This window comes from Thalassophryne amazonica, chromosome 3 (genome assembly GCF_902500255.1).
Source record: "Thalassophryne amazonica chromosome 3, fThaAma1.1, whole genome shotgun sequence".
Lineage (NCBI taxonomy): Eukaryota > Metazoa > Chordata > Actinopteri > Batrachoidiformes > Batrachoididae > Thalassophryne > Thalassophryne amazonica.
In genome coordinates, this window is record NC_047105.1 from 125441266 (window position 1) to 125465782 (window position 24517).

Below are 24517 nucleotides of genomic sequence, written 5' to 3' on the forward strand. Positions count from 1 at the left end.
TAGGTTTAGAGTCATTTAGCAGCTTGAACGCTGCATGCAGCAGTCACGGTGACTCAGCACTGTTGCTGTCTAGCAGCTCTGTGCCTCAGGGTGAGAAGATATCGGATGAAGCTGAGAGGAGGCGCAGTCTCTAATACAAAATGCCAGTCTCTCTCCCCCCCAACCCCCCCATACACTTAAGGCACTGTATACGAAAGCTTTATAAAATGACAAAAACTGAAAAGTACTGCTATAAGAGTGTCCTGGTTTGTCATGGTATGAGAGGCTGAGCTTTTACATTTTTGTCTGACTCTGCGCTTGATGGCACAGGAAATAAGATTAAGGCAAGCTTAAAGTGCACGAGTGAAATGCTGCAGTCTGACTGTACCATTTCATTAAAACCTCATTGTTAGTGGTTCACCAACATGTCCTGTATAGTGTGGAAAATCAGTGATTTATGTAAAACCAACTGCTGACCCAGTTAATTTGATATTTAATCGTTATTTTGCCCGCTGCTGTGTGCTAGGGTTATTGAGTTTATGTACCGTATTTTTCGGACTATAAGTCGCACTTTTTTTTTACGTTTTGGCCGGGGGCGCAACCTATACTCCAGAGCGATTTATAAATGAAAAATATACCGAAAGATTCTCAATGAATTACCGTAATAAACAATTTTACGTGACACTCTGTTTTAAAATGGCCACCGGAAATGGAAATGAAATCCAATGCATCATGGGCACTATAGTATGGCAGCTGCCCTATAGGTCACGCTGGTCGTGATAACCAATCAGAGAACAGAACATTGGACACGTATTCCTCACCCAGACAATGATTGTGAAGCAGATGAACACGGTGCTTGCTGTTAGTCTGGGAAGGCTAACAAAACAGCTTCAACCCTTGGATATCAGTGTGAGCAGTGTTTAAGTTGACGCTGAGAGCTGCATGGGAGCACTGGGTGAGCGACTGCAGAGGATTAGTGTCTGCAATTTGAAGGAGCTGGTTCTGACACCATGGGAGGTCATGAGCTGCGCAGGTAGGTGCTGGTAATATGGGGGTAATATGTTAGAAAAGAATCGTTCAGCGATAGTGCAGGTTATGGTTCGGCTCGCAAGGTTTTCCGCAAAATACAAACATATCCGTAGGTAAAATGCCGCTCACGAGAGGGCGCTCAAGGCTTGTGTGACTGTTCCTGCGACTTCTGACTACCATAGAAAAATAAAAATTTCAACATTACTGATAACAAGACAACGGAGAAGGCCTGAAAAAAATGCCACCAAAAAGAAAATCATACTACAGATTACAAGTTGCAACTGGTGAAATGTGTATCCGAAAACGTTAGCCGTCACAATATTATCATCTGAACTTTTCATGTCAAGTTAACATACCTGTATGTCCATATGACTTATAGTCCAGTGCGACTTATTTATGGTTTATTTTTCTTTATAATGGATAACGTGGCTTGTGCGACTTGTAGTCCGGAAAATACGGTATTTTGCTGAACTGAAGTGCATTTGCGTTTTTTATAAATCCATGTTGTGGTTTGGAGGGGTGGCCTCATTGAATGGTATGTGCCAGCTTTCACCACATGAAATACTCGTATCATTGAAAGAATGTAAACATTCATTTTTTTAATATAACAGTTAAAGGTCCTTGTCATTTGATATTTTATTCATTTATAAACGGAAAAGAGACTTACATTTTGGTGGTTCACTACTGCAAAAGTCCAACACAAACTTTAAATGGGAGTCCATCGTACTTCCATTTAAAAACTGTACAAAATCACGTCAGATATTAGTCCAGCTTTTCATTCCAATATCCTGCTAACAGCCTCAAGACGGCTTACAGCGCAGTGAATTTTTGTGTGCATGTGCAGAGTGCAATGGTAGCAAAAGTATGGAACCAGATTGCACTCTAAATGCAATGCAACACAAATGGGATGAATAATCCATGTCACATGACATGCAAAGCACCAATCAAATGACAAGGATCCACTCAGCCATTATATAAAAGTATATAATATAATTGTAAATACGTTAAAAATACATGGTTGACACAAAGTGAAAACACTTTTTTCCATGCTGCACATCTGCCCCACATTCACAATCATTTGAAACTTTCGCTGTTAATAATAATAAACTTGCATGATTTTACTCAGCTTAGCTCGATGCTTTCTTATAAATCCATGGATATTGGATGGTGAGGTCCTGATGTTTTTTTGGGGGGGGCAAGACTATTGAAAAGCAGTCCTTTTAAAATACTGTTGGTCTGGCCTGTTTGAATAAAAGGTCAGACTTTCTACAGTATGATGGCTCCATTAGAAAACTGCAGCAGTGGTTAATCATGAGGTTGTAAGCTTACTGAAATAATCATCCTCCTGCAGAAGAGAACGCTCAGCTTTTTCCACCTTTTGCATTAAAACCTATAAGAAGCCACTGCAGAGCAGAATAAAGCCACCTCACTTGCACCAATTTGATCCCCGCACTGACATGCAATCTTGTGTACCAACGAGTAAATGCATCATAAACTGTTGTAAACTCCGTGGCTGCATGCCAGTGCGCAAAGAAAAATTTTGAAACGTTCAAGATTTCTGGTACACATAAATTTTGTGCCACTTGCTGAAAGTCATGAGCATTGTGCAACCTATTCGAAAACACTGCATGTCAGTGCATGCAGGGCATCTGAACCTGAAATTGGATTGACGAGATGTTACATCTATAATAAACATAACTACAGATACATTATCTAATTTCTTTTCATAAGAAGAAATGAAAATGCAACAGTTTTAGAATAGAGCCTGTCATTTTACATGTATACAATGAAATTTGTCCTCTGCATTTAACCCATCCTAATTAGAATTGGATACAATCCAACCACTACAAGCAGTGGGTTGCCACAGTCTGGTGCCGTGAACCAAATCCGAAATATGTTTGGGACTCTCATCCCCCTGCTTCACAGAAGGAAATGAGAACATTTTTGTTTGCTTGCTGCATGTTGCTCTATAGCTAATGTTCACATTGTAATAAATTATAAAAGGCAATTGACCATTTTGTTTTGGTGTTTAGTCATTTCTCCACAGATTGTAATTGCATTTCATTTTAATGTAAGAGGTTATTTTGTGTTTAAGTTGGTCCTTCTAACTTTGCTTTGTCTTTCAGGAATGGCAAAATTCCAGTAAATGATGAGGAGCAGACAAATGTCCCGCATATCTATGCCATTGGTGATATTCTGGATGGCAAGTGGGAGCTGACACCTGTGGCCATTCAGGCTGGCAAGATGTTGGCGCGTCGTCTCTATGGAGGCTCAAAAATGAAGGTGCACAGACCTCATGTTTTCCAGTAGAGGATGGTACCGTGGACAGGCAACTTATGGTTGCTTTACAAAGTGAACTTCATCTTATATCTTTACAAACACATGGTGCTTCCCATTAACTGGACAGAGGTGGTCCGCTGTAGCGCTTTGTCTTGTACCTGTTTCATAATGGCCTTGAAGATTCTTATACTCTTATTGTAACAAGATGACAGAACTCTAAAGTTGCGCTTCAGCAAAGCATCTTGCACTTGCTTTCTGTAAGTCAGCACCCTCACTCTGTGCTACCTCCCCACTGTTCAGGTGTATCTGTTCACACACGTGTGCTCTGGAACCATAAAACTGCACAAACCAGGGCCTTTTGAGAATGCAAGTGTTTGACATTAGTAACCTTAACAGCTGCTGCCGCACCACTGCAGTTATTCAGTTGTCCAAACATATTTGTACCAAACAGTTTCTGCATTCATGGTTTCTATTTTTCATAAGTATGGCTACTCTAATCTGAGCAGAAATATCAGATGTCAGTGTCCTTGCTGTTGTCTGACATATGACTGCTTGTCAAAGTGTGATGTGTACATATAGCTAGGTAATGGTGGCTCATTAATATTAGTTGTTGCTTAAGACTATGTTCTGATTGTTGAAGAAATCCCTCACCACATTCAGAGTTGTCAGCTGTCCATCTAAATTGTGTGCAGATTTCCAAGTGTCTTCTCTTGAAATATGGCCACATTTAATGTGGGGCACTAAACACATGGTCATCTGAAAGACTTCAGATGGATTCTCCAATGAAGTCACAGGTCTGTGAACAGAACTGACAAGATGGGCACTTATGTAAACCTAAATTCTGCAGAATTCTCCAGTGTTTCCCCAAGGAAATATGGTCATTTTTTAATTACACCCCCCCCCCCCCCCCCAAAAAAATTAGGTATAACTAGATTTCTTGGGTTAAGCAGGGTTTAGTACAACTAGTGACATCTGCCATGTTGGATAAAATTGACCACAAAGCTTTCCAGTTTTCTCAAAGGTTGGCACAGTTTTTAAATTCTATTTTTACACTCCATCTATCAATCCATCCATTTTCTTCTGCTTCATCCAGGGGTGGGTCACGGGGGCAGCAGCTCAAGCAAAGCCGCCCAGACCTTCCAATCCCCACACACCTCCCCCAGTTCCTCTGGGGGAACCTGGAGGCGTTCCCAAGACAGCTGAGAGACGTAGTCCCTCCAGCACGTCCTGGGTCTTACCCAGGGCCTCCTCCCAATGTGTGAGGAGTCCAGGGGGCATCCGGAAAAGATGCCCAAGCCACCTCAGCTGGCTCCTTTCGACGTGGAGGAGCAACGGCTCGACTTCAAGCTCCTCACCCTATCTCTAAGGAAGCGCCCAGCCACCCTGCGGAGGAAGCTCATCTCAGCAGCATGTACTTGCCATCTTGTTCTTTCAGTCATGAGTCAAATCTCATGACCATAGGTGAGGGTCGGAACGTAGATTGATCGGTAAATCGAGAGCTTTGCCCCCCTACTCGGCTCTCTCTTCACGACTGTCCAATACAGTGACCGCATCACTGCAGATGCTGCACCGATCCATCTTTCAATCTCACGCTCCATCCGTCCCTCATTCGTGAACAAGACCCCGAGATACTTGAACTCCTCCACTTGAGGCAAGGACACTCCACCTACCTGAAGAGAGCAAGGCACATTTTTCCGGTTGAGAACCATGGCCTCGGATTTGGAGGTGCTGATTTCCACCTCGGACACTTCGCACTCTGCAAACTGCCCCAGTGTGCACTGAAGGTCCTGATTTGATGAAGCCAATAGACCACATCGTCCGCAAACAGCAGAGATGATTCTCCTATGAACAGTGCGATATCAAGGACCGAGACATTGCCCGATATGGCGGAGCCGGGACCCCACCCTGGAGCCAGGCCTGGGGTTGGGGCTCGTGCACAAGCACCTGGTGGTTGGCCCTTAGCCCGTGGGGCCGGGCTCAGCCTGAAAGAGCGATGTGGGCCCGCCCTCCTGTGGGTTTACCACCTGCAGAGGAGGCTATGGTGGTCAGGTGCAGAGAGGACTGGGTGGCAGTCGAGGGCAGGTTGCCGGCGGCCCAGTCCGCGCTCACAGCCTCTGGCTGTTTGGATGTGGAATGTCACCTCACTGGGGGGGAAGGAGCCTGAGCTTGTGCGCGAGGTTGAGAGGTACTGACTAGAGTCAGGCTCACCTCCACGCATAGCTTGGGCTCTGGTACCCAACTCCTGGAGAGGGACTGGGCGCTCCTTCTCTGGCATTGCCCGCGGAGAGAGGCAGCAAGCTGGTGTGGCACTGCTCAGTCGCCATGTGTTGGAGTTCACCTCAGTGAATGAGAGGGTTGTGTCCCTACGCCTTCGGGTCGGGGACAGGTCTCTCACTGTTGTCTTGACCTATGGGCCAAGCGGCAGTGCAGAGTACCCGACCTTCTTGGAGACCCTGGGAGGGGTACTAGATAATTCTCCAACTGGGGACTCCATTGTTCTCCTGGGGGAATTCAATGCCCACGTGGGCGGCGACAGTGAGACCTGGAGTGGGGTGATCAGGAAGCACGGCCTCCCTGATCTGAACCTGAGTGGTGTTCAGTTGTTGGACTTCTGTGCTAGCCACAGTTTGTCCATCATGAACACCATGATCGAGCACAAGGGTGTACATGTGGCACCAGGACACCCTGAGTTGGAGGTTGATCAACTTTGTAGTTGTATCATCTGACCTTCGGCCACGTGTCTAGGACATTCGGGTGAAGAGGGGCTGTGCTGTCAACCGATCACCACCTGATGGTGAGTTGGATCCCCTGGGAGGGGAGGAAGCCGGTCAGACCTGGCAGGCCCAAACGTATCGTGAGCGTCTGCTGGGAACAACTGGCGGAACCCTCTGTCAGCGAGGTTTTCAACTCCCACCTGCGGGAGGGCTTCTCCCAGATCCCGGGGGAGGTTAGAGGCATGGAGTCTGAGTGGACCATGTTCTCCACCTCCATTGTCGATGCGGCCACTTGTAGCTGTGGTCGCAAGGTCTCTGGTGCCTGTCGCGGCAGCAATTCCCGAAGCTGAAGGAGTCCTACTTGTCTTTGTTAAGTAGGAACCCGGAGGCAGCTGACAGGTACCAGCAGGCCAAGCATGCTGCAGCCTGTGCGGTCGCAGAGGCAAAAACTCGGGTCTGGGAGGAGTTTGGGAAGGCCATGGAGGACTATCGGTCAGCCTCGAAGAAATTCTGGTAAACTGTCCGATGCCTCAGGAGGCGGAAGCAGCTCTCCGCCAACACTGTCTGTAGTGTGGGTGGGGAGCTGTTGACCCTGACTGGGGATGTTTTCGGGCGGTGGAAGGAATACTTTGAGGATCTCCTCAATCCTATCGTCATGTCTTCCGAAGAGGAAGCAGAGACTGGGGACTCAGAGGCGGACTCATCCATTACCCAGGCCGAAGTCACCGAGGTGGTTAGAAAGCTCCTTGGTGGCAAGGTTCCTCGGGTGGATGAAATCTGTCCTGAGTACCTTAAGTCTCTGGATGTTGTGGGACTGTCTTGGTTGACATGCATCTGCAACATCGCATGGCGGTTGTGGACAGTGCCTCTGGATTAGCAGACCGGAGGGTGTGTTCCAACTATAGGGGGATCACACTCCTCAGCCTCCCCGGTAAGGTCTATTCCAGAGTACTGGAGAGGAGAATTCGACCGATAGTTGAACCTCAGATTCAGGAGGAGCAGTGTGGTTTTTGTCCTGGTTGTGGCACAGTGGACCAGCTTTACATCCTCCATCAGGTGCTTGAGGGTTCATGGGAGTTCGCCCAACCAGTCCACATGTGCTTTATGGATCTGGAGAAGGCGTTCGTCCGTGTCTCTCGTGGCACCCTGTGGGGGGGTGCTCCGGGAGTACGGGGTTTCGGGTCCTTTGCTAAGGGCTATCCGGTCCCTGTATGACCGAAGCAGGAGCTTGGTTTGCATTGCCGGTAGTAAGTCAAACCTGTTTTCAGTGCACGTTGGCCTCCGCCAGGGCTGCCCTTTGTCACCGGTTCTGTTCATTACCTTTATGGACAGAAGTAGAGGGGTTCTGGTTTGGGAACCACAGAATTATTTTTACACCCCCTCCCCCAAAATAAAATTCAAACCTACCCCATTTGGTGGGAAACTGCCCAGTCTGGCAACACAGCTGTTATAAATTGGGGATGTCTGCTGCACACACCTGTGATCCAGTGAATGCATGGACTTTCGATATGTTTGTTTTTTTTGGGGGGGGGGGGCGTTCTTTTGGTGAGCTCATTTAAATACTTTATAACTCGGATTGCACACCGCTGTTGAAACAACAATCCCAATATTATTGGCGATTATATTTATCACACACCCTAAATGGTAGAAATCCTTGCTGGTGCTTCTCACAACTGGTGGGGGATATTCAGCCACACGTTGCCTTGTTTTGTATGCATCCATGTGTATTTGTACAAAAAAATGTTTTGCATGTGATTTGTTAGTTCCCTGCAAGTGTCGCACCTGATAGGTGAAGTCTAACTTTTTACATTCTTGAAGCGTTCAACACATGGATCACTGCTTAATTAAAACACATTCAGTTGTCCCCGGTAGTCCGAGAGATGATGGCACATAAACTGTATTTAATTCTGTTTGCAGTGTGACTACATCAACGTGCCCACCACTGTGTTCACCCCGCTGGAATATGGCTCCTGTGGACTCTCAGAGGAAAGAGCTTTGGAGATTTACGGGCAGGACAACATCGTTGTGAGTTTAAGCTGGTGACCTGTTTCCTGTACACTTAACCAGTGGGTTATAGCTTCAGTCCTCCAACCAGACATGAACATGTAGGTGGAACAGCTAAAATGTTGCACCTGGTCAGTCAGAAATGAGGTTTATTCTCATTGGAGGGTTTGCATCAAAACAAAGTTTGTACTCATGACAATCTTCCATATAAAAAGGCTATCTGTTTTCTCTCTATGGTCAGGTGTTCCACAGTCTGTTCTGGCCTCTGGAGTTCACTGTTCCTAGCCGTGACAACAACCAATGCTATGCCAAGATCATCTGCAATAAACTGGACAGTGTAAGTTTGATTTTTTTGGCTTCTGTTCCAGAAGCTGATCAAGATTCACACACACCGCAGTGAGCTTCACTCTGAAAGTCGTGACGTTACTGCCACTAAATGTTTAACTAGAAGCACTCGGAGAGTGCAAACCTCCGCCAAGGCCATGCCGTGGAATCACTGAACCTAAAAAAGTCTAACGATGTTTGCTCAGTAGTAAAAAAAAAAAAAAAAAAAAAAAAAAGTTTCATCTGCTGTGACTGGATAGCATGTATCCTTAGCACTTGACATAAGTTTATTGCAACTTGCACCTTTCCCAGAAGCTACTGTCATCTGAGCACTGATAATGATATTGCATGTGCTTATAGACAAAAAAAAATAAGACAAAATTCAATTTATTATCAACTAAACTGCAAATATATATTTTTTTAACATTTCTAAAACACTTCCCTAAATAAATAACAGTAAATTCTGAAAAAGAACTATTTTTTTTAAGTGTTGCATGTGTCACACAAGGTCATAGGGTCACTGACCCTAAAGAGATTCCCTCCTTGGCACAGTGATCTATGCAACAGTTCAGTGTTACAACTAAAACTGATACATACACTTTTTTCCTTTATTTGACATCCTTGACCATGAAAACATACCACTAGAACATGGAATCACTTTTATGTCTTTATTAGTTCAAAAGTTATTGTATAAAAACGATTTTTCGGTAATGGCGGTTTTCTTCTGGATCTAACTCCATAGCATTTGAAGCTACATCAAATCTGATGACACCTTACTGAATCAGTACAGATTCAGCTACAATTTGGTGTTAGTTGTGCATCTCCAGCTTCATTTGTCACCTCACACTGACACATTTTCTATTTTCCCTATATTTTTGCATATTCTGGATCACCAGATCCGGAATCCAGATCCGATCATCACCAAACTTTGATAGAACATTTGACTGTTACACCCTAATTTTTTTCAAGCCTTTCTGCCTTGTTTTTGTGGAGTTAGAAACTAGAATGTCAAAATTCCCCCTATCCCGCAATGATGAAGAATCCTTTAAAAAAATTTCCTGGATCCGGATTGTGAGCCGGATCACCACTCAAATTTAATCACTTGTTCCTCTTATCATTTCCAACCACTCCACAAAATTTCATCAAAATCCATTCAAAACTTTTTGGGCGGGCAGGCTCAACCGAGAACATAACCTCCTTGGCGGAGGTAATAATAGTTCATGCTTACTTGTGCACATTATTTTCCTCTAATGATAAATCCTTCTGACTCTTGTTCTGTTGACTTTTCGCAAAGTGCAAGGTCTGATAATTTTAATGACTGATATACGCCTGTTTACTCATGCTTGTTGTAAGGAAATTACCTTTTGACCATTACGTTTCAAAGGTGTAAAGGTTTCACACTAGTCAGGTTCTGAGCTGCTTTTTGTGCTCCTAATAATTGTGTGCATGTTGAAAGTGTGGGTAGTTTATCTAAACTAAAATAAATTCCTTGTATGGTAGAATTTCAGGAGCACTGATTAACTGTTTTGATAATTCTGGTGAAATCGAGCACTAAAATTTGATCCCAAATGTGACAGTCGTGGTAGAATAACTTTTGCAGTTTCTTGACTGGCTGCTTGATGCTGACTCCCGAAACGAGCAGGTTCCCACAGAAGCCTGTGCAAAAATGTCCAACTTTAGACCAGAAACAAACATTTACAGGAAAAAGGTCGCGTTGGGTTTCTATAGATTTTCCCTTTATGACGATTGTATGAGGGTGATTATTTATTTTTCTCCTAGTTTAAGATGTTTTAAGACTGTTATGCATAATTAGGGGTGTGGCCTATTTGAGTGACAGCTTGCTGAGATGAGAGCTCAGACTTGGACCGCTGTCTGTCCTTTTGACTATTTGATCAGTTATCTGTAATAATGTGGCTTGTTGTGTGGTTAAGTCTGATAATTTAACATGTTTGTGCATCCCTGTGTTGAGTGAAATTATAGTGTGGAGTTTCTTTTTATTTTTATTTAGGATGCTAACGATGTTAGCATTTTAGGCTCTTTCAGTAGCTTAAGTTGTGTGATTACTGAGGAAAAACTAGTCATAATTTTTGATGCCTACACCAAAGCAAATGGTTATGAAAACCACAGTCCACATGATGTTTGTAGGCAGCAGTGTTGCTATTTTTGTGTCTGGTGTTGTCATACTGCAGGACAGAGTAATTGGCTTCCACTACCTTGGTCCAAATGCTGGTGAGGTGACGCAGGGCTTCGGTGCCGCCATGAAATGTGGCGCCACCAAAGAGCAGCTGGATGGCACCATCGGCATTCACCCCACTTGTGCTGAGGTAAAAATACCACACACAGGGCTTCACCGAACCATTTTTGGTTTTTATCAATTTAATCTGTCTTTTTTAATCTCACAATTATTTTCACATCATTTAACCATTAGTTTTATTCATTAATGTAGCTTATTTACCCACATTACACTTTAAAAATTTGTCACTTTCTTCTTCTTTATACTCTTGTTTCAATACTCAGTTTTTTTGTTTCTTTAAAAAAAAAATCACTTAGACATTATAAAAACAATAACCCAGTGTGAAATGGTAATTTATTTTTTAAGCAGACTATAAATCTCCCCAAAAGAGAGAGCGGGGGGGGTGTTGTCTGTCCCTTCCTCTCAAAAGCGGTATAACATCACTGGAACTGCTCTGGCCTGGCTTAAGTCGTACCTCACAAACCAGCAACAATACGTCCATATAAACTGCTCCTCCTCCTCTGCTACAAGGTGTCCCACAGGGTTTGGTGCTTGGCCCTCTCCTGTTCATTATCTCCATCCTTCTCCTTGGTGTCATCATCCACCGACATGGTCTCCACTTTCACTGTTACGCTGACGATATACAAATGTACATCTCCACAAAATCCATAAACACCACAACACAGTCCACTCTCACTCACTGCCTTACAGAGATCAAAACCTGGATGAATCACAACTTTCTCAAACTTAACAGTGACAAAACAGACATCATAATTGGACCAAAAAAAACACCATTACAATTAGCTTTCTGAAATCAACTCACATTTTTTAGGAGGAATTTCCTGAAACTTGGTGTAGGTTGGTATTGCGCATATTGTAATATTGTACAAGATTGACAAATTTTGGCAGAGTTGTGGCATTTGATTAACAAACTTGGACACTGCCAGTTTCAGGAGTTGGTGTCTGTGTTCTGAAATCAGCCATCGTACCTTGAAATGTCATCGGAATGCAGCGAGCACTGAACCAAAGCAGCGTTTTCCAGCGGGGGATACTGTGCTCTCAGAACACTCTGGTTCTTTGTTTCTGCTGTCACTTATGTTCTGTGGGGTTGACTTTCTTTCATTTGTTCTTTCCCCACTTAAATGTGCTTCAGAGCCTTCAGTCTGAACATCATCTCATGGAGGTGTAAAACATGTTTCACATCACAGTAATGTGAACTCATTATTAAATTTGCACACAGTGTTGGGGGGGGCTAGCTCTTCTGGGAATAGCAACTGTCAACTTGTATATATTTGTTTTAATGTCTCCAGTACTGAGATTAGTGCCAGACGTCAGGTTTGGGTGTCCGTCCCTCCCACACTTGAGATGCGTGCCAGTGAGGTTTTGTGCTTCAGCGCGTCTGTGGAGTTCATGCACTGACTGAGTGCAGTTAAACTCCCTTCTTGTGACAAGTCTGCACGTTGTTTAAATCGACGCATTTATGTTATTGACTGTGCCAACGGATTGCCCCTCTGCTACACACAAATGTCTCCAAACGGGCGATCAGAAGTCAGTAGCTTTGCCTCGTGTTTCCTGCTCGCTCACGTGGTTAATTAACGCTGTCCGAGTGACTTGCTGTGCCAGACATTGTTTTGATCAGACTGCATGAGATGTGTCTGCCGTGGACGAGGTCTTAAAAACCATCACTCTGCTCTCTGAGCATCATTTGCTTCTTTATAGCATAAAAGGACGTGAGGTGTCTTAAATTTTGCCTTTCAGTATGCGTGCACTCTGAGATGTTCAAAAAGCAACTAAAGACTCTACTTCTTAAACAGGCTTTTCATGGCCAATAATCTTTTAGTACTGAGTGTTTTACTGTATTTTTATTGTTTTACCTTGTAAAGCGCTTTGTGACCCCTGTCTGTAAAAGGCACTATATAAAGTTTATGTGCATACTCAAACATTTAAAATAATGCTTTTGTTTTTTTTTAACGGACATTCAGCAGCTCATATTGACTTGTTTTTGCATCATGATAAGTCTGAGAAGTTTGTATGTTTTTAAATAAATTATACAATATTATTGGTCTATTAAAATGAGCATTGTGGCTTGAAAAAAAAAAAAAACCCCATGTGATTTTTGGACATTGATATTTTCTTTGCTTTCCCTCTCTGGTGCATTCAGGTCTTCACCACTCTGGAGGTGACAAAGAGCTCCGGTGCAGACATGGCCCAGGCGGGTTGCTGAGGTTAAACCCTGCTGGTTTAGCGGACCGCCCTCTGGTCTGAGTCCAGCCGCCTCTGGCTCACGGGTCCTGACTCGGTGAGGTCCGTGGGAGTTGAGAGGTGACTGGGTGAAGTTGGCTCTGAGGTTGTTTGGCGTGTGGGCAGTCTGCTGAACAGCGGGATTACTCTGCTGCTTTTTCTCCTGGACTCTACCGGTGTGTCTGTTAGAGGAGCACCAGCACACACACTCGCACTGCGCACAGTGCGTGCGTGTGTGGTTTTTGGGCTGTTTGTGACGTCCTCACCCGTAACCCAACATGCTGGGTGGTTGAGGATCGATGTGCTCTGCAGACGCACCTGATGGTGACCTGATGCTTTCGTCCAACCCCCTACCATCAAACTTATATTTCCCCAGGCCGAAGGACCCCCCCCAATTCTGGATTTAACCTGGTTCACAGCCAGGGTTTGAATGGGTGCAGGGCTCGGGGTTCTGATTCAGGAGCCACAGATTCATCCATTGAGTGCATGAGTTAAACATCTACTCATCACCAAACGTTTGGTTTGCTGAACTACAACTCAAAACACAACTTGAATTTTCCTGAATGTCTTTTTAAAATATATTCATAAAACAGTTTGTACTGAATTGTCTATATTAAGGTTCTTTTTTTTGCTTTGTATGGTTTCCTGTCTGCGTGGTGTTGGTGTTCTGTCAGACGTACAGTCGTTACTATAAATGGTGTTTGTTTCAAACCACTGGTTAATTCTGTCAAGACTTAATAAAGGATTAATGCAACTGCAATTGTCAGACTTTTGTACTTAAGGAAAACTTTTTCAAGTACTGGAAGTGGTACTTCAAGCAGTACACCTGACTCTAAGGTTTTAGTACAATAAAATAGAATACAAGAGGAAGTGAGATTTCATTCTGAAGTGAGCTGCTCTTCAGTTGTCTGACTGGAATAATGGTGATAAAGTACTGTGGAATGTTATTTCTTCTGAAATGTGCCACCACACTCTGCCGTACGTCTGTCATTGTAAGGTCACAACTTGTCGAGAAAAGGTGGACGAATGATCCTGCACTTCTCCCATCATAGAAAAGCCTGTGAATCAAGAGCACAAAAAGGAACGAAACCAAAACTAACGAAAGAAAAACAAAGCGACTGTCGACCTTGACATTTTAAACTAAATCAAAATGAAACATTCATGAAAACCTACCATCCCTAGTTCTCAAGACCAGGCACCTAAGTGGCTCCTCTCTCTCTCTCTCTCTCTATATCTATATATATATCTATATATATATCTATATATATATCTATATATATATCTATATATATATATATTTATTTATTTATTTTTGGATGTTTATGTATACACTGGTAGAGTTCTACCTTAGAATTGGAATGTATAATAGATGTACAGTAGTGTTCAGAATAATAGTGCTATGTGACTAAAAAGATTAATCCAGGTTTTGAGTATTTCTTATTGTTACATGGGAAACAAGGTACCAGTAGATTCTTACAAATCCAACAAGACCAAGCGTTCATGATATGCACACTCTTAAGGCTAAGAGCAATTGAAATTGAGCTATCAGTAAAAAAAAAAATAGAAAAGGGGGTGTTCACAATAATGGTAGCATCTGCTGTTGACGCTACAAACTCAAAACTACGTATTATGTTCAAACTGCTTTTTCAGCAATCCTGTGAATCACCAAACTAGTATTTAGTTGTATAACCACAGTTTTTCATGATTTCTTCACATCTGCGAGGCATGGAGTCAACCAACTTGTGGCACCTTTCAGCTGTTATTCCACTCCAAGGTTCTTTAACAACATTCCACAATTCATTCACATTTCTTGGTTTTGCTTCAGAAACAGCTTTTTTTTTTTCTTTTTTTTTTTGACATCACCCCACAGGTTCTCAATTGGATTTAGGTCCAGGGATTGGACAGGCCACTCCAAAACATTAATTTTGTTGGTTTGGAACCAAGATTTTGCTCGTTTACTAGTGTGCTTGGGGTCATTGACTTGTTGAAACACCCGTTTCAAGGGCATGTCCTCTTCAGCATAAGGCAACATGACCTCTTCAGGTATTTTGACATATCCAAACCCTTACCAAAAAGTAGTATATGCAAGTATGTTTCAAGTATACTTCTAGTTTACTTTTTATGGGTGATTCCTTAACTACGGGCACTATTGGCCTTGTAAATGTAATTTCCACCACACCATTGCCTTACACTATAAAGTGCCTTGGGGCAACTGTTTGTTGTGATTTGGCGCTATATACGGGTGATTCTTAGACTACGGACACTTATTCCCTTGGATCATATTGTATGAAAAACAAAAAGGGAAATTTCACACTTTTATAGTTATCTTTACAATGAACGTGTGTTAAGAAATTTGTTCTAGTAGTCTGGCTTTTTCACCTTTTTTCAGCATCATATGCAAATATTGCCGTTTTGTGCTTGTCCCACACCCAGACTTTTGATCTTCAATGATAAAAATGAATGGTAAAGAAACGTTTTTCTAATGTTTTAAAATATCTGAAAATATCAGTAAAATAATCAAAACATAATTGGGATATACAGTGTCATACAACTGCTTTTTTTTTTTTTTTTTTAAACAATGTAGTCCCACACTAATTTCCACCACAAGGTAAGGCAATGGTGTGGTGGAAATTACATTTACAAGGCCAATAGTGCCCGTAGTTAAAGAATCACCCATAAGTGCTATTTTTTTGGTAAGGGAACTGATCCATGATACCTGGTATGCGATATATAGGCCCAACACCATAGTAGGAGAAACATGCCCATATCATGATGCTTGTACCACCATGCTTCACTGTGAACTGTGGCTTGAATTCAGAGTTTGGGGGTCGTCTCACAAACTGTCTGTGGCCCTTGGGCCCAAAAAGAAAATTTTACTCATCAGTCCACAAAATATTTCTCCATTTCTCTTTAGGCCAGTTGATGTGTTCTTTGGCAAATTGGAACCTCTTCTGCACGTCTTTTATTTAACAGAGGGACTTTGCGGGGGATTCTTGCAAATAAATTAGCTTCACACAGGTGTCTTCTAACCGTCACAGCACTTACAGGTAACTCCAGACTGTCTTTGATCATCCTAGAGCTGATCAATGGGTGAACCTTTGCCATTCTGGTTATTCTTCTATCCATTTTGATGGTGGTTTTCTTTTTTCTTCCACACGTCTCTGGGTTTTTTGTCCATTTTAAAGCACTGGTGATCATTGTAGATGAACGGCCTCTATTTTTTTGCACCTGTGTATAAGTTTTCCCTTCTCCAAACAACTTTTTAATCAAACTACGCTGTTATGAACAATGTCTTGAACGTCCCATTTTCCTCAGGCTTTCAAAGAGACAAGTATGTTCAACAGGTGCTGGCTTCATCCTTAAATAGGGGACACCTGATTCACACCTGTTTGTTCCACAAAATTGACGAACTCACTGACTGAATGCCACACTATTATTGTGAAAACCCCCTTTTCTACTTTTTTAACTAATAGCCCAATTTCATAGCCTTAGGAGTGTGCATATCATGAATGCTTGGTCTTGTTGGATTTGTGAGAATCTACTGGTACCTTGTTTACCATGTAACAATAAGAAATATACTCAAAACCTGGATTAGTCTTTTTAGTCACATAGCACTATTATTCTGAACACTACTGTACCTTACTGAATTTTCATGACTTGACTGACAGCGGGTATGAGACCGAGCTCAGCCAGCCCTGTGCTCGTGTCCACAGATCCTGCAGGTGCGGGGTCTGGTTGTCTTAACACTGTGTCAATAGTTAAAGTAGTTGGTAAAACGTTCTTGCCGCTATTGTCTTTTATGACAACATTGCTTTTTGTCCCACACATGGTTCGAGTCATCAGCAATAGGAGGATGTTACGTTCGGCTCATTCGATCTTTAGTCATTGATCCATTCAGATAACGTCAACGGTCGTGCAAGACGTAGGATGACAGTCAAACGAAATGCTAACGTTACGGGAACTATGCAAACAACGAAGAACTGTCAAGACAGAAAGCAAAATGAAATACGGATTAATTGAAGTTGTCAGGATTTGTTCACATTTTTCAACAGTTTGAAAATCCAGCAAAACGCTAGCTGCAGGAACAAAGATGGGCAGCGGTTAAACGATGCCAACGTGGGTCCAGATTTCATTTTGGCTTCGGAGTCCCTCATTAGTGCCGTGTGCCCGGGGCTTAAGGTTACCTGTGTGTGTAGGTGGTTTGGTGTACGCTAAAGTCAGGTTGGTGGTGAATTCTAAGACTTTGAAACTGAGCTGATTTTCAGGAAAAATTGATCCCAGCATCCTGGAGTTGTCATTTCCTAAATTTTCCCACTTTTATCAATGAGAGATCACTAGTTAAAGTTCAGGCCAGACATCAGCAGTGACCTTACTTAAAAACAGTCAAAACACTTTCTGCAGCTCTGCACACTTGATGTATTAATACATATAATTAAATGTGACTTTTATTGAACAAATTGTGGATTTTTTTCTTCTTTGGGTTTTCACTGGTCACAGGTTTGCATTCACAAAATCAGCAGCCTCTTTGAAATTACAGGTATATTACTTTTGTGAACTTCTAAGTGGCTAATTGTTACTTGGGGTACTTTTGTATTGAGCATATGAATGAATCTAAACTACCAAACATCAGGTGAAAAATTTTAATCTCGTCAGGTTGCTCCTCTGAAACTATTTAAATGGACTACATTCATATAGTGCTATAGTGTTCAGATACTCAAAGTACTTTACACATCAATGCCTCACATTCACCCTGAAGTCAACTAGGGGATTAAGGACCTTGCCCAAGGACCCTTAGTGCTTTTCCATTCAGGCTGGGATTTGAACAGAGGATCCTCTGGTCTCTAGCTGATGCTTAACCACTAGACCATCACCTCCCCCAAATCTGTTTGCAAAAGATTAAAGATAGTATAAGAAACTATACACCGTGCCAAAATACAAGACTCTTGGAACCACACAGGATCCAAAGCTCGGCCAGCACCCGGGGAAACGCACTTTAGAACACCAGCAACACAACAAAGTAACTCTGGAAGTTCTACTTTAATAGTGAATGAGTACACACAGCTGCCAGAGTAGAAATGTATTTATACAGGATTGTCATGATTCCGTCTCAGAGCGTTGACATGCCGTCACAGTTGAGTTGGACAGGACACTGATGCCAAACGCGGCTCGAAAGCTGTGACGGAAGCTTACAAAGAGAAGTGCTGCACAATCCAGAATCCTTGATTTTCAGAGATGATCTGAAATGAACAGAAAAAAAAAATGTCTGAGCAAGTCTGAAAGAATGCACTGAAATTCTGAACAAGATGACCCTAACAGCTGCATTAAAGGCGGGACTGTAGGCCTCTTGTTGCATACAGTGGTGGAAACGTCACAGCTGGTTTCTAACTGATTCACTCGCAGAGCGACAGCACACCTCCCTCACAGTTCCGCATGAACTGTGGTTTTGGTATTGTGATGTGGTTCAAATCATAGTACGTTCCTCTCAAAGTCCTTGGGACAGAATAAAAGACTTTCACACACTTCGATCAAATCCTATAACTTGAAATGTTCAACAGGTGGTTTGAGGATCTACAGTTTCCACATCTTGAAAGTTTTGACTTTGTCTTGTGTAATCTCATTAAAAACAAATGTCACAATACAGTGTTTCACGCTTCTTCTTTTAAACTGTACACTACCCACACTCTGGAACATGAGTACGTTGTGGTTTTGTGATTCATTGTGTAAATGGCAAGTGTACTGTCAGATCACAAGTAGTCGGAGGGTTTTTTTTTTTTTTGCCTCTATACTCTGAGTATTGTTGACTTTCAGCTATAATTTAAGGGGTTTAATACCTGAGCCATTTAGGAATTGGCCAGTTTTAACACAGCATCTCTGATTTTGAGAGCTGTGCTAAATACTGCCTCGAGTCACCAAATGTTTCAGTACGAAAATGGGGTGTTTTTCCTAATGGGGGCACAAATTAATTTTGTGACATAGGGCACAAAATGTGGGGTGAAAGGGGGTGAGTCCTTTGGGGGGTGTCATGGTTAACATTTGAACACACGTTATGGTTACAGTTAGAAGGTGAAGATTATAAATAGCAAATCGTTGCGATGATTAATCAATTGCTTAACTATTAAATTAATTGACAAGTATTGTGGTAAGTCACTTTGTAAAAACATGCAAATTCTTTGAATTCAGATTCATAGATTTTTGTATTTTGCGAGCTGCTTTAGATCGTTGGCAGCAAATTGAATATCTTTAGGTTGTGAACAAAACAAGGCATTTGAATGTGTTCTTTGTGTGTGGGTGTTTTTTTTTTCTTTTCTTTTTTGACCTATTGTGGATCTAACAACTAATAGGAAAAATAATTGACCAATTAATCAATGATGAAAGTAGTTAGTTGGAGCCTTAATTAGACGAGTCACGCACAATTGTAGTCTTAAACTGTGATGTTTCAGCGGCAGTTTGCCAGAAAGGCACATGGGGCTCGAGCCGACATTTCATTGGTTTTCATGTATGAAAATCGTAACACTTAATGATGATGCTGCTACTGTTGGTGCAACACACAAAAGATGCATTTTGTACAGATTTTCCTACCTCAGGCTCTGTAGCTTCTATGACACTGAGTTGTCAAAGGTGTCTTGCATGCTCAGGTTTATGAGAGCTGCGTAGTCCAGAGGAGGTTGTAGAGCAGGCAGTGGGATAAGGAGCAGGCTTACCAATACCTGTATACCCGTGTTCAGTTTTCTGGTCACTGCCCATCTTTGTCACTTTATCTGCATCATCTCAGCTCACAGAACCATAAATGGGTAATGGCCTTAGATGGGGAAGGAACCTGCGTTGGCTGAAAATCAACTATCACGTACCTCAGGGCACTTGCTTGTATTTGTTTTGTTTTTTTTTTTCCTATGAGACACGGCGGTGAGTCCAACTTGTCTGCGTAATTTCATAGGGGAAGCCTCACGTGGTGTAGAACATCACAAGAGTAATAAAACACACAGAACATGTTCTGAAAATCCAGACCACATTTGAAACTACCTACAAACGTGGATTGAAACAGATTTGTGCCTTGGTGATCCAACTGCAGGAACCTTCTGTCTGGTCCAGCAAGAGTCCGTCTCATTTCATCTGTCCATGAAACCTTTGAAAAAGAATTCTGTCTTCAGATATTTATTGGCCCAGTCTTCTTGACATTTCAACGTTGAGTCTTGTTTCCGTCTTCTTACCTGCCTGTGAGCACGGGACACTCCAGCTTAATGAAGTGCATTTGTATCAGAAGTTAAATTGCTGTGGTAACAATACCTCACTGCCACCCGGAGGGCCTGAACAAACCCCAAATAAGCTGCCCACCCTTACCCAAGGGTCTTCACTGAATTTCCAGTCTGACAGGGAATAGAACCAGGCATTCTCTGGTCTCAAGTTCATTACTTTAACCACTGGACTGTCACCTCCTTGGTTGGTTGGTAGGTAGGTCATGGTGGCAGTGGAGGATAATGGCTTCTTGATAGTGTCACATTAGTTCTTCTCAATCTTGTCTTCAGGCATTTCCTGCGACCCCGCTGACTCAGTCAACTGGATCCAGCTTTTATACAAAATGTTTGCTTGGTCTGTGATCACGCCTCATTATCTCAAGTGTTACAATTTTTGAATTTTCAGTAGCTTTTTTTTTTGGTGCATTTTTCGCAAGTTAAAGATTGCCAAGTAATTATGTATATCTTGATATATGGTGTTAATCACTTTAGGCCACACCCTCCCTCATTACATATCACCTGAGAATCTTCATTTTCCAACTCCAAGCTGCATAAACCTGAACACGTGTTGGATTTAAACAGGTCTGAATACTCGTTTGCCTAAAAATTGTGCATGCAGTGTATATTTAAATGTTGCAGTTAAAATTTCTTGATGTATTGTTGCAGAGTATGAAAGTTGTATTTGAACAGAGAATATTGTCTGTACAGAGTGAAGCCGCCTTGTTGGTCTGCAGCACTGAGTCAAGGCAGGAGGTTATAAAAAGGTGTTTATGCAGGTGGATCAATATTGGGATGCTGAAGTGCACGGCCTCATGCACATCAGAGGGCTGTGCACGAAACATGACATCATCTCCTCCAGGTGTCTATTTCTGTGTCACAATTAATCATCAATAGCGTGTGAGCTGGTGTGAAGCTTTTGTTTGTGTGAGGAGTTCCACCTGAACAAACCCTCACCTGCAGTGGCTGCCATGGCAACCCACCTTTGATGGTCTTTTTTTTTTTTTTTGGCTGGTGTTCATTAGTACTGCATTAATGTGAATATAAGTGAGTGGACTGTGGAAGCCTTTCAGATGCTTATGAAACCTCCATAAGTTTATAGTGAAACTACTGTGGAGCAAATGAAAGTACAGGTACAGTAGTGTTCAGAATAATAGTAGTGCTATGTGACTAAAAGATTAATCCAAGTTTTGAGTATATTTCTTATTGTTACATGGGAAACAAAGTACCAGTAGATTCAGTAGATTCTCACAAATCCAACAAGACCAAGCATTCATGATATGCACACTCTGAAGGCTATGAAAATGGGCTATTAGTAAAAAAAAAAGTAGAAACGGGGGTGTTCACAATAATAGTAGCATCTGCTGTTGACGCTACAAACTCAAAACTATTATGTTCAAACTGCTTTTTTTTAGCAATCCTGTGAATCACTAAACTAGTATTTAGTTGTATAACCACAGTTTTCCATGATTTCTTCACATCTGCGAGGCATTAATTTTGTTGGTTTGGAACCAAGATTTTGCTCATTTACTAGTGTGCTTGGGGTCATTGACTTGTTGAAACACCCATTTCAAGGGCATGTCCTCTTCAGCATAAGGCAACATGACCTCTTCAAGTATTTTGACATATCCAAACTGATCCATGATACCTGGTATGCGATATATAGGCCCAACACCATAGTAGGAGAAACATGCCCATATCATGATGCTTGCACCACCATGCTTCACTGTGAACTGTGGCTTGAATTCAGAGTTTGGGGGTCATCTCACAAACTGTCTGCGGCCCTTGGACAGAAAAAGAACAATTTTACTCTCATCAGTCCACTAAATATTCCTCCATTTCTCTTAATGCCAGTTGATGTGTTCTTTGGCAAATTGCACATGTCTTTTATTTAGCTTAGGGACTTTGCGGGGGATTCTTGCAAATAAATTAGCTTCACACAGGCGTCTTCTAACTGTCACAGCACTTACAGGTAACTCCAGACTGTCGTTGATCATCCTGGAGCTGATCAATGGGTGAGCCTTTGCCATTCTGGTTATTCTTCTATCCATTTTGATGGTTGTTTTCCGTTTTCTTCCATGCGTCTCTGGTTTTTTTTTTTTGTCCATTTTAAAGCACTGGAGATCAGTGTAGATGAACAGCCTATAATTTTTTGCACCTGCATATGTTTTCCCCTCTCCAATCAACTTTTTAATCAAACTATGCTGTACTTATGAACAGTGTCTTGAACGTCCCATTTTCCTCAGGCTTTCAAAGAGAAAAGCATGTTCAACAGGTGCTGGCTTCATCCTTAAATAGGGGACACCTGATTCACACCTGTTTGTTCCACAAAACTGACAAACTCACTGACTGAATGCCACACTACTATTATTGTGAACACCCCCTTTTCTACTTTTTTTTTTTTTTACTAATAGCCCAATTTCATAGCCTTAAGAGTGTGCATATCATGAATGCTTGGTCTTGTTGGATTTGTGCAAATCTACTGAATCTACTGGTACCTTGTTTCCCATGTAACAATAAAGAATATATATAATATATTCAAAACCTGGATTAATATTTTTAGTCACATAGCACTACTATTATTCTGAACACTACTGTAAGTCTCACCACAGTATCAAACAATCTATGATTTTGCTTATCATTATTATGAATTTAGAATAATAATGTGTTTTGTAGCTGACAAGTCAACTCGAGATCTGTTCCAAACTCCATAGATTCATCTCTGAATTAAACATATGTCTCAGAGGTGTGTAACATGATGAGCCAAAGTGATGCTCATCAGTTAGTTTTAGTCAAATTAAGAGAAGAAAGCCAGAGTTTCATTTAACTTTTACCAATAGATTGGGGTTACATCTCTGCCTCACTTTGCATCTACGTATTTATTTTCCTCATTGCTCTCCGTAATAATACCTTTGTCATCCTGGCTGAAAAACAAGATGCATGACTGGCCCATTTTTGCAACCTAAGACTCAAATGATGCATTATAGTAAGTGAAACATGCATACACACGTTTTTCTGACTGAGACCCTCCTGTACGTCTCAGCATCTGCAGCAGAAGGACATTTGAAGAGAACGCAGCATCCTTCTATGCAACCTATCTGTAAAATTGTCCTATTCATAGCATTATAAGTTTGATATAGCCTGACCTGTAATGTAAGGAAAGTTGATGAAAACTCCTTTTAATTTACAAAATAATTTTCAAGGTCAGTACCAAAATGATTCTGTTTCAGAACAGACCCAAACATTTCCTGCAGGTTCTGTGAAATTTCTGTGTGGTTGGGGGTAGGGGGCTGAGCTGGCCCAACAAAACTTGGTGATTACTGGCTTTAACTCTGGCTTTCTGCTTCAGCCTATGTGTGGATTCCAGCAATAAAGAGCCTATAAATACAACCACAATTCCAATGAAGTTTGGCCTTTGTGTGAAATGTAAATAAAAACAGAATACAATAATTTGTAAATCCTCTTCAACCTATATTCAATTGAATACACCACTAAGACAAGATATTTAATGTTCAAACTGATAAACTTTATTGTTTTTGTGCAAATATTTTGAAATGGATGCCTGCAACACATTTCAAAAAAGCTGGGACAGTGGTATGTTTACCACTGTGTTACATCACCTTTCCTTCTAACAACACTCAATAAGCTTTTGGGAACTGACGACACTAATTGTGAGTGTCATGACTGGGTGTAAAAGGAGCATCCCCAAAATGTTCAGTCATTCACAAGCAAAGATGGGGTGAGGATCACCACTTTGTGAACAACTGCATGAAAAAATAGTCCAACAGTTTAAGAACAATGTTTCTCAATGTTCAATTGCAAGTGTAAGGTAAGGGATGGCTCTTTAGAAGTTATCAGAGATATTAACTGAGCGCCCTTGATCTAAGGTTCTTTTCAAGGAGGAGAATAATACAATTATGACCAGTAAGTAAAGTTGAAAAACATTGCCGGCATTTATTTAAATAATAAAGAACACATGAAAACTCTTATATTGGTTTTTTTTTCTATATAGTCTCTTTAAATTGTCCTTTGAATCATCAAAGAGGGAAATAGGAAAAAATAGAAAAGTAGAAAAAAAAACCTCAGAGCTCTGAATAAAATAAAATAAAATAAAACGAAAAAACCCCAAAGTCCATCAATGTTCATCTACCTGGGTAGTATGTTTTTTTTGTTTTTTTTTTTTAATGTGTCCCACGTGCGGGTGTGTGCATTAAATCTCCTTATCTGGAGCCTTTGGATAGAGACACGGGAAGTAGGCGAGTGGCAAGACGCTCCTCTTCTCTCTACTGGCCGCGCGTGCATCCAGGGAAGTTCGTTGACGAAATCAATCTCTCAGGAGGAAAACCAACCGGAGCAAAGGAAAGTATATACACAATAATGCTGTCCGGGTCTTTTCTTGCACGAATCTTGGTTCTCACAGGATTAATCACTCAAAACAAAAGTAGTTTTTTAACTGAATCATGAAAATGAAATAATAATTTAAC

At 41.8% G+C, this 24517-nt stretch overlaps 1 protein-coding gene across 2 annotated transcripts in view; it reads left to right on the forward strand.

Annotated features, from left to right (window-relative positions):
- The window catches only part of txnrd3 (thioredoxin reductase 3), a 46299-nt gene extending 32738 nt beyond the window's left edge, over positions 1 to 13561 (forward strand). The window contains exons 12-17 of one of the 2 annotated variants that reach the window (XM_034167418.1): positions 3135 to 3291; positions 7920 to 8027; positions 8248 to 8343; positions 10520 to 10654; positions 12725 to 12820; positions 12918 to 13561. In XM_034167418.1, coding sequence (XP_034023309.1) covers positions 3135 to 3291; positions 7920 to 8027; positions 8248 to 8343; positions 10520 to 10654; positions 12725 to 12787 — 559 coding nt within the window. In that variant the 3' untranslated portion in view covers positions 12788 to 12820; positions 12918 to 13561. Of the gene's footprint in view, positions 1 to 3134; positions 3292 to 7919; positions 8028 to 8247; positions 8344 to 10519; positions 10655 to 12724 lie in introns of both variants that reach the window. The other variant, XM_034167417.1, reaches the window with a different exon arrangement.
- Positions 13562 to 24517: the final 10956 nt, after the last annotated feature.